Source organism: Fibroporia radiculosa (assembly GCF_000313525.1).
Source record: "Fibroporia radiculosa TFFH 294 genomic supercontigs, scaffold335, whole genome shotgun sequence".
NCBI lineage: Eukaryota > Fungi > Basidiomycota > Agaricomycetes > Polyporales > Fibroporiaceae > Fibroporia > Fibroporia radiculosa.
The window spans coordinates 4,122-18,922 of record NW_012133197.1 but is presented as its reverse complement, the minus strand read 5'-3'; the positions used below and the strand labels follow the sequence as shown (position 1 = coordinate 18,922).

The 14,801-nt window shown below is 54.1% G+C and overlaps 6 protein-coding genes across 6 annotated transcripts; 3 read left to right on the top strand and 3 right to left on the bottom strand.

Annotated features, from left to right (window-relative positions):
* Nucleotides 1–355: 355 nt before the first annotated feature.
* On the top strand, nt 356–871 carry FIBRA_00785 (uncharacterized protein; the record flags this gene model as incomplete). The annotated part of the gene is made up of 2 exons (XM_012322673.1): nt 356–414; nt 475–871. The coding sequence occupies 2 exons, from the start codon at nt 356–358 to the stop codon at nt 869–871; spliced, it is 456 nt and encodes a 151-aa protein (XP_012178063.1).
* A 1,565-nt stretch (nt 872–2,436) lies between these two features.
* Nucleotides 2,437–3,944, bottom strand: FIBRA_00784 (uncharacterized protein; the record flags this gene model as incomplete). The annotated part of the gene is made up of 2 exons (XM_012322672.1): nt 2,437–3,086; nt 3,137–3,944. The coding sequence occupies 2 exons, from the start codon at nt 3,942–3,944 to the stop codon at nt 2,437–2,439; spliced, it is 1,458 nt and encodes a 485-aa protein (XP_012178062.1).
* A 518-nt stretch (nt 3,945–4,462) lies between these two features.
* On the top strand, nt 4,463–5,234 carry FIBRA_00783 (uncharacterized protein; the record flags this gene model as incomplete). The annotated part of the gene is made up of 2 exons (XM_012322671.1): nt 4,463–4,774; nt 4,836–5,234. The coding sequence occupies 2 exons, from the start codon at nt 4,463–4,465 to the stop codon at nt 5,232–5,234; spliced, it is 711 nt and encodes a 236-aa protein (XP_012178061.1).
* A 503-nt stretch (nt 5,235–5,737) lies between these two features.
* FIBRA_00782 (uncharacterized protein) lies at nt 5,738–7,848 on the bottom strand (the record flags this gene model as incomplete). The annotated part of the gene is made up of 14 exons (XM_012322670.1): nt 5,738–5,931; nt 5,989–6,038; nt 6,089–6,117; nt 6,176–6,366; nt 6,425–6,612; nt 6,661–6,721; nt 6,780–6,823; nt 6,874–6,927; nt 6,980–7,069; nt 7,120–7,364; nt 7,418–7,501; nt 7,554–7,632; nt 7,685–7,692; nt 7,747–7,848. The coding sequence occupies 14 exons, from the start codon at nt 7,846–7,848 to the stop codon at nt 5,738–5,740; spliced, it is 1,419 nt and encodes a 472-aa protein (XP_012178060.1).
* Nucleotides 7,849–11,118: 3,270 nt separating this feature from the next.
* FIBRA_00781 (uncharacterized protein) lies at nt 11,119–12,210 on the top strand (the record flags this gene model as incomplete). Its single annotated transcript, XM_012322669.1, has 7 exons — nt 11,119–11,215; nt 11,399–11,440; nt 11,504–11,546; nt 11,603–11,693; nt 11,754–11,909; nt 11,972–12,121; nt 12,178–12,210. 7 exons carry the CDS (start codon nt 11,119–11,121, stop codon nt 12,208–12,210), a joined length of 612 nt encoding a protein of 203 aa, XP_012178059.1.
* A 394-nt stretch (nt 12,211–12,604) lies between these two features.
* Nucleotides 12,605–14,586, bottom strand: FIBRA_00780 (uncharacterized protein; the record flags this gene model as incomplete). Its single annotated transcript, XM_012322668.1, has 5 exons — nt 12,605–13,036; nt 13,320–13,484; nt 13,607–13,761; nt 14,035–14,191; nt 14,248–14,586. 5 exons carry the CDS (start codon nt 14,584–14,586, stop codon nt 12,605–12,607), a joined length of 1,248 nt encoding a protein of 415 aa, XP_012178058.1.
* Nucleotides 14,587–14,801: the final 215 nt, after the last annotated feature.

Genomic DNA, 14,801 nt, shown 5'->3' with positions numbered 1-14,801 from the left:
TGAAACGCCGTGATGCTTGCTCAGTGGGATATTTACGATTCACAGCCACCTAATACTATGTCTCAGATCTCATCATACAGGATTTCTAGATAAGTGGTGCGAGCGGGGACATCTCGTTTCCTCAGCCCTCGGTTGACCTGTGTGTGCCCAGTTCTTAGCTACACTAAGTTCAAGTACCGGATAGTAAGTGCCGCGATAGTCTGCTTTCACACTCGCCGACCTGACGCGATGTTGCCGGTTTGCAGCTTGACCTATCCTGTCTGTCCCTTGCTCGACTTTGACGACTCGCATTTGACGACACAGACGCATCCATTTTTGTTACCACTGTTCCAACACCTACACCCCTACATTCATCATGCGTGCTGCCACCGTCCTTACCGTTGCCGCAGCCGTTGCTGCTCCCGTCTTTGTCAGGTAAGTAAATCATGCAGCCATACGTCTCGTAGAGGTTAACAGCCAGAAATGGCACTGTAGTGCCGCTCCGAGCGAGCATTACTCCCGGGATCTCGATGGGGAAGTTCTGGCTCGTCGGATGTTCAAGGCCATGGTGCAGGGCGCCGCGGACGGTGCCGGCCAAGGACTTGAGACGACGGTACACAGATTTACAAAGCTGTCGAAGTCAAACAAACCTCGCCCGCGAGTCCGGTTACCGAAGTACGTCCCACCAGCGCAGAAATCCATCAATAGCAGAGGGCTGCACAGCATGGAGTGGTTTGACCACGGTGATCGCGAGGACGACGACTTCCACCACGACGACCAAGAGCACTTCGAGCACTACGATGAGGAGCTCGAGCACCACCACGACGAGGAGCACTTCGAGCACCACGTGCGGGAACTCGTCGCTCGCGCCCTGTTCAACGAACTCGACTGAGCGAGACCGGGGAGTGTTGAGAGTGTCTGTGGATATATAGTATGCGCAGTAGTAATTCTCGAGAGTGAACATTCAGGCTTTGCTGGGGGCTCCCTACATTCTTGCTCCCTGATGAAGCTGGGCTGAATCCAAGTAAGGTTCGGCTGCTAAGAATTGAAATCGCAGCCGATCGCAGGTCAGTGATTCCAATGTTGCTTGAGAACTTGGATCTCAGAAATGAAGGACGCCTTTGAGCGTCCAACTCGTCCAAAGGTTGCTCGGATGTAATCTTCTATGGATGGTTGACAGTACAGTGCTCGAGGCTCCGACGCACGAAAGGAGCCCTCGGTAGACTGCATCTGCAACTTGCTCCCGCCATCGGGCCCTCCCCCGATCGTGTTCACGAAAATAAAACACAACTCGAATGGCACGCTCGTGGAGAAATCCGGGAGATCTGTCCACAGAAGCCGGGACGCAGGCGGCGGACCTTGCCATGTTACTCCGATACAGGGAGAAAGAGAGCGCGAAGATGTGCGGCGGGGTGACCAGCGCAGACAATCTTGGTCGGTGGAGACGGGTGTCTCTTGACGCTTTGATCCATAGCAGTTGAGTGGAAAGAGCAACCAGCAGGACGGCGGGGGAGGGGGACTGCATAATATACATATAGGCCCGTGGCGCGTCGATGACGACAGGCAGGCATGCAAACGGTCGTCGAATCGAGGTGCCGAACCGCTATGCAATTTCTGTCTGCGTAGGACTCCCGCACCCTCAGTCCGACGCCGTATAGATCCACAATACACTTACCTTCGACAACAATGACACCAGCACTCGGAGCGCTGCACGCAACCCTAATAATAGACCCCGGTGTTGTGAGGGTCAGCGAAGATGATCAATGAGCGGCCGCGAACGCAGAGTCGACTCGGATGCCCACTGCAGCTGTGCCCACACCAGACGACTATTGGATCTCATTTGGGAAAATATGACAGCCATTTCTTCTGGCAGGAGGGGCGAATCCAGCTGGCTCCTCCATCTGGAATGCGATCTTGCCGAGGGTTCTTCAACGTAGGTTTGAAACTACACAGTTGTCTTAAAGCTGAGCTCCAAGCAGAGTATGTGATACGGAAACGTACGAAGGTATGCCGTTGATCTTTGAGATCCCAGAACATCCGTGTATCCCGTGAGCCTCCTGTTCCCGAAAAGTCTACGCTGCAATATAGCCGGCGAAGGTAATTATCGACCGCGTGACGACAACCCACTCGTGAACGGAGTCAACGTTGTTAGTATTGATGATGGTATGCAAGTCGGGTAGTGGTACAAGCTAGACGTACACATTACTTACAAACGTATGGTATGTATATCCTAGGCACGTCGAAATAGATCCAATATAAGTAAGCGGGTAACAGTCTCGCTGGAGACGATAGGTTTTGCAGGACCACGCTGCGTGTGGACATGCGATGGTGTACTGTTCTGCATGGCGAGGGGCGCATACAAGGAAATAATTGGAGCGGGGCGTGAGGGGCGTGAGGGTCACCTGCAACAAAGCGCGCATTTAGCCAGCAACTCTGCACGCATACAGTCGATCAAGCTCACAGGATGTCGGTGATGGACTCTAAGAGAACCTTGGGTTTGAGAAGCACACTACGATTCAGTGTCCCTTCGCTCGACGCCCCGTTTGCAGCACCGTTCCCGTTGAGTCCCGCCCCGCCATGGCCGTTCACCTTACCCCTCGCATCTGCAGACTGGTCCTGCTCCGCCGAGCCGCCGGCCCAACCTACGCGCCTGACGCACGCAAGCCCGAGTTCGACGGTGCAGAGGACCTTGCTCTGCTCGGAGCCGTGGCCCGCATAGATGTTCTCCATCGACGCCCAGTCGAACCACCGGTCCCTCTCCTTGTCCTTCCGCGACGCATTGGAGGCGACGCCCTTACCAGCAACCCAGGTCACCTCGAACACCCCGCTCATGACGCCCTCCTTGATGACGCCGACGATCCGCTCGACCCGCTCGCCTATACGCGCGATCGCGCCGCCATACCGCGTCCGCAGGGGGTCGCGGTGGACGCCGCGAGAGTCGGTGCAGCCAGACAGCGCGAGGATGGCAAGGAGGCCGCGGAGGTTGGTCTCATTGAGGGAGAGCATCGAGGACGGCGGCGGGGTGGACGAGCGGGACGGCGGGGTGAGGAGGGCGCGGGAGTGCATGTAGGTGAGCGCGCGCCACCGCGAGGTCGTCGGCTGTGGCTCTACGGACGGAGGGTGAGGGTGGTACACGGGGGTGGCAGAGTGGACTGACCTGCGTGGTGCATGTGCTCAAAGACGTTGGTAAGGAACTGGTCAATGTCGGACGGGAGGCCGAAGCAGAACGAGTCGAGGACGCGGCCGACGCAGCAGACCTCCCACGCCTGGATTGCGAACTGGACGAGGGTCGGGTCGCCTGCGTGGTCGCGGGTGACAAGGAGGTTCATCATGACGGGCCCGAGGGCAGTGTTGACGAGATCGCGGTCGGACTGGCGGGAGAGGTCGAGACGTCTGTCGAGTGCGGAGGCAAACTCCTCGGCAACAGACGCAGCGAGCTGGACGATCTCGGAATTGAGGTCACGGATGGCCTGGATGAGCTGTGCGCCGGACCATTCGTCAGTCTTGCTAAGGAAAGACTTGAGGCTGGCGACCTCCTCTGTGCGGTCGTGGAGCGTGCGGCGGGTGAGGGTGTAGGAGGCGAGGAGGGAGTCGTAGGACGTGCGGTTGGCTGGTTCGGTGGTCGACGGGCGGTATATCTGGGGCGGGGTGGACGGTTCTGGCTGGAGGGAGAAGGCGGCGAGAGACTGGCGAGCGGCCTGGACGTCGCGCTCGAGGGCAGCGACGCGCTGGTAGAGGGCGGCATTTTCACGCTCGAGGGATTGGATGCGCTGGCGGTCCCGGTCGCGCTCCAGCTCGCGGTCGCGGTCAGCCGCCCAGTCGCGGCGGGGGTCGTGGCCGCGAATTCTGGGATGGGGGTCGGCCACGGAATGAGCGTCGTCGGCCAAGGCGTAGGCGTCGTCGAGATCGTCAGATAATCGCACTGAAGGCAAAATCCAATCGAGGAAGGTCCAAAACGAGTTCATCAGAGGCGAGCGGTGTCGAATTCATCCGTCAGCAAGCGGTGGGGAACAACAACACCATGCGCTACCAGCGTGGCATCGACATGAACGCAAGCGGCGAGCGTGAAACTCGCAACAGCGAGCAGAGCAACCTCGAGGCGTGCACAGGCGAGCCTCGTCGCCTCAGCCTGCCTCGCTGGCCAAACGTGGCTGCTTTCGCTCCTCCTCCAACTCCCACTCCCACCACCGCTTAGCTCTACTCATACGTCTCTACAACGGCGTCTGCAGTCGACAAGCGATCCCAGTGTCCTACACCGCGTAAACCCCAGCTGGTGCCACCCACGTTGTCCTGGAGAACGATCATGAGCATCCTCGAGGCCCCAGCCGTCGCCAGATGGCCAGGTTTTCTCATCGACGCTGGGCAGTCTCCCACTCCGCGTCCCTGAACATGCCAGGTGGGGCGGAAGTGACAACTACTGAAGCCGGCAAATTCGCCGAGATGAGAAATCCACCAGTTCTTGCCATCCAACCTGCACCTGCAGATGGCTCGCACTACTCGGTCCACCGTAGGCCCAAGTTGCAGCCCTTCTGCCGAAAGACTTCTCGGACTCTCTCTCTCTCTCGGCCACTATAATCTGACCCTCCATCGCACCCAGGCACGACCATCCAAATCGCCCACCCACGGCCTGGCGCGAGCGGCCGTCGCCCTCAGCCCCCCAAATCACCAACATGATCTCGAGCAGCGTTCGCTAGCACGCGCGCCCCCGTCCTTCGCCCAGCGCCTCCTCGAGCGGGGTCCACCCGCCGAACCAGTCGCCGTCCTCGCACAGAACGGCGTGCGACGCGAAGCACAAGTGCAGATGCTGCCCCTTTGCACTTCCGTCCTGCGGGCCTGCAACTGACACCGAGCCGCAGCAGCGTCTCGCGCACGCTTCCACCGGCCCACCGGTCGTTCCAGATGGCATCCTCCCACAGCAGGTCTTTGACGTTCTTGCCCTTCTTGCCCTGCATCGTCTCGCGTCTGCTGCCCGCGCTCTGCCACATTGTCGCGCGCTTGGAGGGACCTGGGGATCAGACGAGGGGCCAGCAGCGCGCCTGCGACGACCCCTGCCCGCTCAAGCTCTCCCGCGACCCGAGTCCGAGTCCTGTACACAATTGCAACGGCTCGCTCGCATTCCACAAGCCTCTCAAACTCGGCAGTCAAAAGTCTTGGCATCCAGAGCTTTTATTGGACTTGTTCGCGCGATCGCAAATATCCAGCCTCGCTATCCCTCAGCTGTCTGTTCTCCGGATCTTGCGCACTGGCAGTGGTGACGACAATAGATGCACAGCGTGAGCAAATGTCTGACGAGCGATTTTACGCCGGAGTCGGCAATCTACGGCTCGTCCGTTCGCAAAATGGAGCTGCTGCGGTTCCCTCGAGAAGTCTGTGCATATCTGTTCGTACTACACGGTCTGCGATTGACTCGACCAATACGTCCGGATTCTGTGATTCAGAGCTGCGCCGAGGGGGCGGCCTGCACGCCCGGTAGCTTGTGGGTATTTCGCGTCATCGCGGAGCCACCCCTCGATCCCAGAGGCTGCCAAGTCGAGCGAGCACGCGCAGAAGTAGTAATCCCGAATCCGAATGCGATTGCAAAAATACAAAGCCAAGTTACACGTTTACACGTCACCCTTGTGTGGACCCTGTTATACATCATACATGCAGTGCGCGGAAGGTGGCATACGAGCTGGTCGTGAGACGGACTCTAAAGACGAGTCGCGGAGAATAGCTTGTGTGGTCGTGTGAAAAATATCATAAAGAATAAACAGCCTACTCAGAACTTGAAGAAACGCGAATTTCTCCGGGCAGGGGCGGTGGCGCTGGCCGCCGAGGCGGTGGGGACGGCAGACACCTTGGGCGGAACGTTCAAGGGGGCCTCCTTGCTTTGGAAGGCAACCTTGATGTACTCGCCCTTGGCCAGCGCGACGGCAGTGCAGGCACCGTCATCAGTCCATGCACCCGCTGATCCTATGTACAGAGCGCACAGGGTCAGCTGGGGCGCGAGCGCGTACTGGTGGTACGAACCTCCAGGGGTTTCCGCGTACGACCATTCGGTTGCAGTCCAGAGGTTACCACTGTAGGACGTCGTCAGTTCATCTGCCGCAATCATGTGCAGAGTGCGTACTTATATACAACCTGATCTCCGCTCTCGTACTATTGCCATCGTGAGCACATGAAGTCCACGGGAAGCGCCGCTTAAGCAAATACTCACCGCGACGTTCGCTACCCAAGTAGCAACACCCGCGCAGTTGCCAGAGGTCGCAGCGGTTGTAGTCGTGGCCGGTGCGCTCGAAGTTGTGGTCGCGGTCGTAGTTGCGGTTGTGGCTGGGGCAGTGGTGGTCGTAACAGGGGTGGCGGCTCCCGTCAGATAGCTCTTAACCTGAGCGTCGTAGCGATCGTTCGCTATGCACAGAGAGAGAGGGATCAGCGATGACCCAAGCGTGACGGCGAGAGCGCGCACCATACGCTTGGGAAGCGTCCCAAAGCATGATACCGCCGAAAGACGAGTAATTCTGGCGCGTCTGGATAGCAATCTCACCCAGGGTGGCGGCGTCAACGTAGCCAGAACTAGCAGCCGCTTGTGCAGCGGGCGCGCCGATGTACACTTTCACGTCGGGGTTGGGAGAAGTGTTCTTTGCCCAGTTGTCCCTGTTCTCTGGTCAGCAGACGTGGCTTCTGGCGCTCGCATTGCCTTACCATGTGGAAAAGTCCCAGTCGTTAGCGTTGTCGTACTCTGTCAGCTGGCAGTAATTGTTATCTGCAAGAGATCGATCAGGATTGAGAGGCAATCAAGATCAGTGTCACAGGACACGTACAGAATTGGACGTAGACCGCATCGAATGGCTCAGCGTTGATGACACTACAAGAGGATAAGATGCAGGATAGAGAATGAGCCTCGAAATGCCTGACCTCCCGATATATGCGTCTGGGAAAGGGCACTGAGGTGCAGCAGTGATGTAGTACCTAACATAGCGACAAAGTAAGCGATGTCCCTGGATAGGAAATTTGGACCCACGATTTATCTCCAGAGTTCATTAAGGAGCGAAGTGAGGAGACAAAGTTCGAGTAGTACTCCGTGGAGCCACCCTCAATATCCAGGTCCACTCTATCGCACGCGCGGTTAGCGTCAATAATTTACCCATAAAACCTACGAACCCATCCAAGACAGCAGACCCGAAAGGTCTGATGCTGCTAGAACCTCCCAGGAACAAGTCCCAAATCGTCGTTGCAAAATCCTCGGCTTGGCTCGCATTGCTGAATCCCACGGCACCAGTGGCACCACCCAGACTGATCGTCACGATTTTACCCGCGCTCTGACATGTCTCTATGTCAGAGGCAAGGAATGTGCAGTCAGGCATCTGAGTGCCATTGAAGACGGGGTCATTCGCAGTGCTACAGGTCTATAAAATTTCCTCAGCAAGCGCATACGAACATAAAGTTGTTCAACACTCACGTTGGCTAGATCAATGGATGGCTCCCCGCCTTCACCAAAGAAGACGTCCAGGAACGCGACTGGGAACGCATTGATGACGTCGTCCTGATGGAAAGCTCGATGAGCATGGTCAAAGACAATGTCAGACAGTACGAACCTGGCAGTAGTACGAGATCGGCTGCTGGTAATCTGCCGTGTTTCCCCCCGTCGCACCGTAGGAATTCTGTCCCCAGTAACTGAGTAGAACAATTGAGCGGCGCTATGAAACACTGTTGTCCAAGAACCTACACAGCAAGCTGTACAATCGTAATCAGCTTCAAGAAGGCAGTACATTATGAGAGAACACTTACGTTGTCCGTTGAACTGATATCAAAGGCACCGGCGACGAGAACGTCGGAGGCCAAGATCAACAAGCCAAGCCAGAAGGTAGATGAAAGGCGACTCGAAGCCATGCTGTATCACCGCGGGGGGAGGGGGGGATCGAGGTGTCCAGACACAGTCTGAACTCGCCCCTTTTAAGAGCAGTGAGCCGTGATGAACGCGGCGGAGTGCATTAGGTCCCTTAGAGACGCGTCGCACCGCAAGGAACACACCCGTATTAGCGCATGTGAAGCGCATGGTACGGTTCTTGTGAGGAGTGTGCGGAATATCACAAGCAGCATGATTATCAGAGAGCTTCCGGAGGGAAAGGGTGTCCATGCGGCGACCGCATCAACAGGAAATCGTCCCGAAATGTCTGTTTATGCGTAAGACCGCAGACGTCTGGTGGTCGTATCGCGAGATAAGCGGTCTGGCAGCCGGGATTTGCGAGGACAACGACACACGAATGGTATGGCACGGCGCCATTTGTATCTGCTTCTTTCATTATGACAGCCGGACACCGCGCCGCAAAATGGATGTTGAGAAAATGATCATTAACAGGACGCATATATCTAGACGTCAATCAGGTGGCAACGATTCAGGATATGCACGGAACCAAGGGAAAACAATGCACATACTGTATCTGTGGCGAGCACGTTGAATCGACGATCTATCACTGAGCTCTGCGTGAAAAGTCGTTATTCTATTCATGGCAGTCAGCTCAACTAAGTAAAGTCAGCATATGGCCGCAGGGTTCCTCCGAGCCGGCATGCTCACTTCTGTTTCGCAGCGGTAAGCCGATAAGCAAAAAGAGTGAGAGGGGCGCGAATGATAAGACGGGCGACGGTCGCAATAGCGAGTATCGGCAGCCCGTCCGAGTTGGCCATCGTGGTCGCATGTCAAGTCGCACTCGGCCTGACTCGCACAACGGGGCGCTGGATGGGAATAGGCGCCCATGCATGATCTCGGACTCGGAGGCATTGTTGAGCGTCTGTTGCTTTGAATGAGGCGTTGAGTGCAGCTGGTTACCGCTCGCTGTCTCCGTCCTCGTGCGCCTGGTGTAGAGCATGCTTGCGAAGGTCGTTCTGGACCTCCTTTCAGGGCTCTGCGGGATAGCATGTGCAGGATCTGATTGTCATACGACTCATCACATGGAGACGGTGACCGATCCTCTGCTCGTGTGCTCGCTATTCATCGCAACGGACACTGTTTCAGGGATTTCAAGACGGCCCTTGCAGCACATGCTTCACCGCAGCACGGCGGCATGTTCGCACACCAGAAGCTGGCTTAGCAGTCTGCCCATCGTGATGTTCAGTGCCACACGCAGGACGATAGACGTCTGACTGGGAGTACTTGCCGCTATAGGCACATATCATGAGGCTGCTGCCCCTTTGGGCTATTCGGGGCGAATTACTCGGTACACTACCAGAGTCTCCATGAGTTACGGTTCGCTGACTGTCTGCCAGTGGCACGGAGAGCCAAACTACTAGGGCAACGTCCGGTGATAGTCGGTATGTCGTTATGATGCTTTGGCTATGTGCGGGTCGCCGATACGTGTGTATCATATGGCTCCGCAATTGGCTTACTTAACAGTCGAGCATGATGTGCTGCCCGATCATGGCTTGAGTTTGGCCACTTGGCTGACCGTGGTATTGCGATGGACAAGGCAGACAGCTGTGTCGTACAAAGATGTGCCACTAGATATCCTCGCCGGCGTAACACGCCAGATTGATGCGTCTGCGTTCAGTCACTGTTATTCTGATATACAGGATCCTAGCTAGCACACATCAGGTGGATTCCAGTGGCCTGCTGACCTTCCAATCCTACCATGACACCAGCGGTTGAGTACAGCTTCCCCTCCAAGTCTACAGCTCAGTTCAAATCATTCTCTCTCTCAGACTCGCACGGCATGGCTCGAGCTTGGGAATATCACTCGCTGGCTCCACAGCACAAGATCGTGTTTCGCGACCCTGTCGCATAGACCTCGGGCACCTGATCCCCTCCTCTTGTCTTCTGTCTCGTGGTTATGTGAGTGAACCTAATACGAAACAAATACATCGTTGCCATGAGCCATGAGAGCTGGGAAGATGTACGCGTCATTCTAGGAGCCACTACTTACTCGTCAAGCTCGAGTGTTCTCTTCCGATGTTCTTGGTCTTCGAAGGGCAGTAGTAGGCTGCCGCTGTATCCATCGGCATCTCGGTGTAAGCGTTGAACATATCGGGTACTACACCTGACGAGCATAGATACAGTCCGACTGAATTATCATCTCATTCATCCTCGGCCTTATTTCATTGACAAATTTGAGTTTCTCATCTCATAGAGACGACAAGCTTAGATTGATACGGAAATGAGTTCATTGCACAGTTCTCATGCCCTCATTGACTCCTAGGCACCCTGTTCATATTAAATCATGCACGAGAACATGCCGTTGAGCTATGGGCGACCCACCTATGTCTACAAACCAGATACAGCCAAGCAACTAATCACAATAAATACAGAAACTAGACCAATGACTTGTCCTCATTGCCAAACATTGCCAAGCGTAACGTTCCCGACACTGTTCCTCAAGATAAAACATTCTAAGCAGTAAGCTACTTACCTGTGGGGATCCACCATGCCTCATCTTTCCTATTCGAAGTATGTTCGTCGTGCGATGTCAAGAAATCTGCAAACAAGTTTTTGATATGACTGACTACTGGATCCCATTGAACACTATCAACAAATGAGAGCATAAAAGAACTGGTAGACACTGTAAAACTACATGTCAAGCATTGAAATCCAACGAAATGAATGAGACAGGACTACGCTTGCTTATCAGCTACTAATCACTAGCCCACAGCCCAGTATGTCCTTGCAGCAAGGCGTGGTACTATCAGTCAGACACAATGCGTCGAAACAGATGGCCGACGCATTGTGTCTGATTCATGGTACGGCTCCTGCAAGGAATGAAGACGCTCCTAGACAACCCCTCTCAAGTCCATGGGTCAAGCTGAACAAGTTTAAGTAGTGTGGGCTTATCGTGGGGTCGCCCTGCGGCGGAGTCTGACGGAGTCCCAACTGATTGATTCCGAGTGGTTATCGTTTATGGCAGGCGTTATGATTTGTGATCCATTCTCACGAAATGACTCAACTCTGAATTTGAACTGCAGTTCAACGTCCAATGATACAGTACTCACTCGCGGATATCCGAATAGGTTCGGGGCCGCAACGATGACTGCATAGCCCTTGTTATTCAGTGATGGCGCAGCTACAAGAGCCACGACTCGGAAGTGGAATACTTAAGGCTTGGGTTGGATGGCATTATTAGCCTGGCTCTAACTTGGTGACTCGTTTTGCTATCACATGTATGAATTACCAGTATGAGCGTGAGGTCTGAATATCTCCCACTTGTCAATGAGAAAGCATCCACCAATGAGGAATACCAGACTGCAGCAGTAGTGACGCGGCTGAAATACGGTGAGTTTTACTTGCAGAAAATAATTCACCCAGTTCTAATTTCATCTGTGGTCGGCCTAAAGCACATGTTCCGGTTGCCGAGAGGGCCGTCAGTGCAGCATTCGAACATAATCCGATGCTTCAATATCTCAATAGTACACCTGTGCGTGCTGACTTTATTAATTGACTATCTGTGCCTTATAGTAAATATGGGCATGTCGCCCAAGGACGCACACAAGTCGCGTAGTATGTGTAGGATTTTCGGACGGATGTCAGCTATAATTCAGCTTGCATTATACGTACGTTCAGGGACGGCCTTCACAATTGATGCAGGAGATGCAGTAGCGATGTTGTGGGTGTTTCTTCTCCGCAAATTGGTGTGGAACTCATATTGGGTATCGTTCACAGTGCTCTCCCCGGGCCGGCATCTGCATTTGACACCTTTGTTTTGAACTCGCTGAACAAAGGGATTGTATTCTATACTCCAGAACAGCGCAAGGTATATACGTCATATGAGACTTGCTCGTGCTTCACTGCTGACGATTTATACGTCTTGAAGCGCCGTCTGGAGTTCGTCGAGAAGTACACTGCGACAACCAAAGCGGCTTTCGGCGACGAGATTACTCAAATGTTTGCCTTGAATATTTTAGCAACGTCCCCCAAAAAACAAGGGACGGGTTACGGCACTTTGCTTGTGAAGGCAGTGACGGACAAGGTTCGCGAGACTTTATGTCATACCTACCTGAGCATAAGTACTGATTTTGATAACAACATAAGGCTGACACTGTTGGGCGGAAGACATGGCTAGGCTCGTCAGATATTGCCAATAGGAAATTCTACGAAGGATGTGGATTTGTCGTGGTGGGAGAGTTCACACTGGGAGAAGCGAACCCGACGTGGACTGCGCCACCCGTGGTCATTCAAATTGTGAGTGGCAAAATGTAGCGACATAAGACTTCATAGGTAGCTCACATTCGTCTTAGATGTTGAGGGAGCCTCAGTCGCTCGTTTCTTGATCAGAAAAAAATACTTTCTCTATCTGACAAGCTGGAGCAGCACCTTCATTGTCTGTTGTGAATATATATAACGTTGCTGATCGGCAGTCAGGTCCAGTCATCAAGTATGTTCTTGGAGATGCTAAGGGACAATAGTCCCCCGTCCCATGACTCTATGACCATGCCAATATACACTGCCACCACTACTGATCTCGACAAACACAATCTCATGTATCTGAAAGACTAAATAAAATGAACATATGAAGGTGATCTGCTCGCTGAAAAGAGAGCAATGCATGTCTATCCGAGAAACCAAGGTAATAGTACAGTATGACATACAGCCGTCTGCAACGGTTGGATCCAGGAACCAAATAATAGGGCTCTGATACCTGACCTACTCAAACTCACCAGCCAGCTAAAACTCTTTGAACCCCCACGGACAATATGCTACGCCTCGGTAGTTCCAGGGACACGTCTTCCGCTGGACGTTCCCTCTCTCGTCTGTCGCACGGCAGTATACCGTGCCATGCGCGCCCTCCTGTACAACGTCGCCCGTGAGCCGTGCAGTCCATAGTGTCCAACTCCAGTTCGCACTACGATTGCCGTCCGCATTGGTACCCCTATCCCCGCCATTGTAGGTGATGTCTGCAGACACCCAGCTCGCACCGCCGTCAACAGTCACCTCGACACACGTCACCTTCGCCGAGCCACATCCGATTGCATAGCCCTTGACGAGCACGGACGTGGATGACAGCCTTGAAATGGATCCGACAATGGAGTTAAGGGGGAGTGTTGTCATTGAGGGATATTTTGGCCACGCCCCGGCGGCCTGCTCCCGCGTCTCAACCTGGAAGAAGGGTGGTTAGACTTCGAATGCCCACGGCATTGTGAGTGGTAGATTGTTGGATCGCCGAAGCCGTAAAAAATTTGGTCACAAGGACCCTTGGTCTAACGGCAGGAGAGGGAAGAATAAAGAGGCCGGTAAGGGAGTTAATGAGCGGCACTAGGATTAAATGATCGAATAGTAGTGCGGACTGAGATTTACGAGCCGCCAGTGTCAAGCAAGATGATATAAGGAACATGAAAAAGAAGGGGGTGCGTATGTGCGATAATGGCCCAGATGGACTCACATTCTCGGGTAGTATTTTGTAGTCCTTTGCTTGGTAGAAATTAGGGCTCTCTTCTGAGCAAACTTCAATTTGGTCCACCCACTTCACCCAGCGCGCGCCAAGGAAGCCAGGCACAACAAGGCGTAAGGGACCACCACGATCTGGACTCAACGGCTCATCGTTCATCTGACGAGGCCATTGATGCCGACAGAGACATGCGTCCATTATGCATGAGATATAGAAGAAAAGGTAAATTGAGGATAAGCGAGATCAGTACACGGACACGGATATGTGCGCAATGTAAGCACCTCATAACCGAGAAGGACATCATCGGAGAGCGCTTTCTCGAGAGAGATGCTCGCGCCATAATATGTGTCGTCTTGACATGGTGTTACGTGCGAATTGAAACGAACATACAACCCGGATGGCCCCGTAGAAGCTTCTGTCTCAGCGGACGTTTTGCCTGTCGAAGGTTCGTGCGGAGGTGTTAGAGGGGAGAAAGAGCATTTCAGTGGGATATCATGAAGATTACGGCATCGTATGGATATAGAGACGCCGAAGAAGAAACAGAAGAAGGATGAACAGCGTCCGAAAGGGGATAGATGGAATGGGTGAGACGGAGGAGGATATTCATAGATTGAGTCAGATGCACATCAAGCATATTCAGTTGGAAATAGCACAGGACGCGTCGATCAGCATGGAACAGATCGAGATTGAGGGGAAACAAAGAACGTACCGGTCATGTTTGTGATGGTCGAGGGCGACAGGACGGTGCTGAGCACATCTCTGAGGCGAGCACCGCCCCACTTGCAGTTGGCGATGACGCCGTCATCCCACAAGAGACCAACCACACGTTTGATGGAGGACATCTCTTTGCGACGGTTGCCTGCGCACTATTCCATAACATTGGTTTTCCGAAGACGTCGTACAAGCAACAGGAGGCACAAACCTGGAGGGCAGCTTCAACCTCTATCTTGTCAAATTTCTCCCGGATATCCTTGGCGGTAAGAGTCCTCTCGACGGGGGTAGAGGTAGCACCATCCTGGGTGTTGCTTACCCGGACGCGAATTTCAAAATTGTCCTCATCATACTCCTGGACAGGGCCGTGGTTGCGACAGTATACAAGTTCGTCGGGGGTTATTGGAAACTCGACGAGCGCGGCTGCCTTGGGCTCTGCGTTGAAGGGTTCTTGGGCGCGGACAATTAGGAGGTCGGAGTGCATGACCTCCATGGAATAGTCCATAGGGACACGCGAGACGGCGGGGACTGAGAAAAGGACCTCTGTCATGGCTGTGTTGCGGATAGGTTCGGGAAAAGGGATGAGTGGATGTCGCTCGGGAGGGGGCCATCGCATATGGGTTTTGTACGTAGATCTCAGACGTCAGGTGGGGACGCCTGCGCTGGCAATTCCGAATTCGGGTGGAATTGGGACCCGTATAGAATTAGGAACGGAACTACTGTGTAGAAGGAGCACTGGAGTTTCCGATATTGGGACATGCGGCA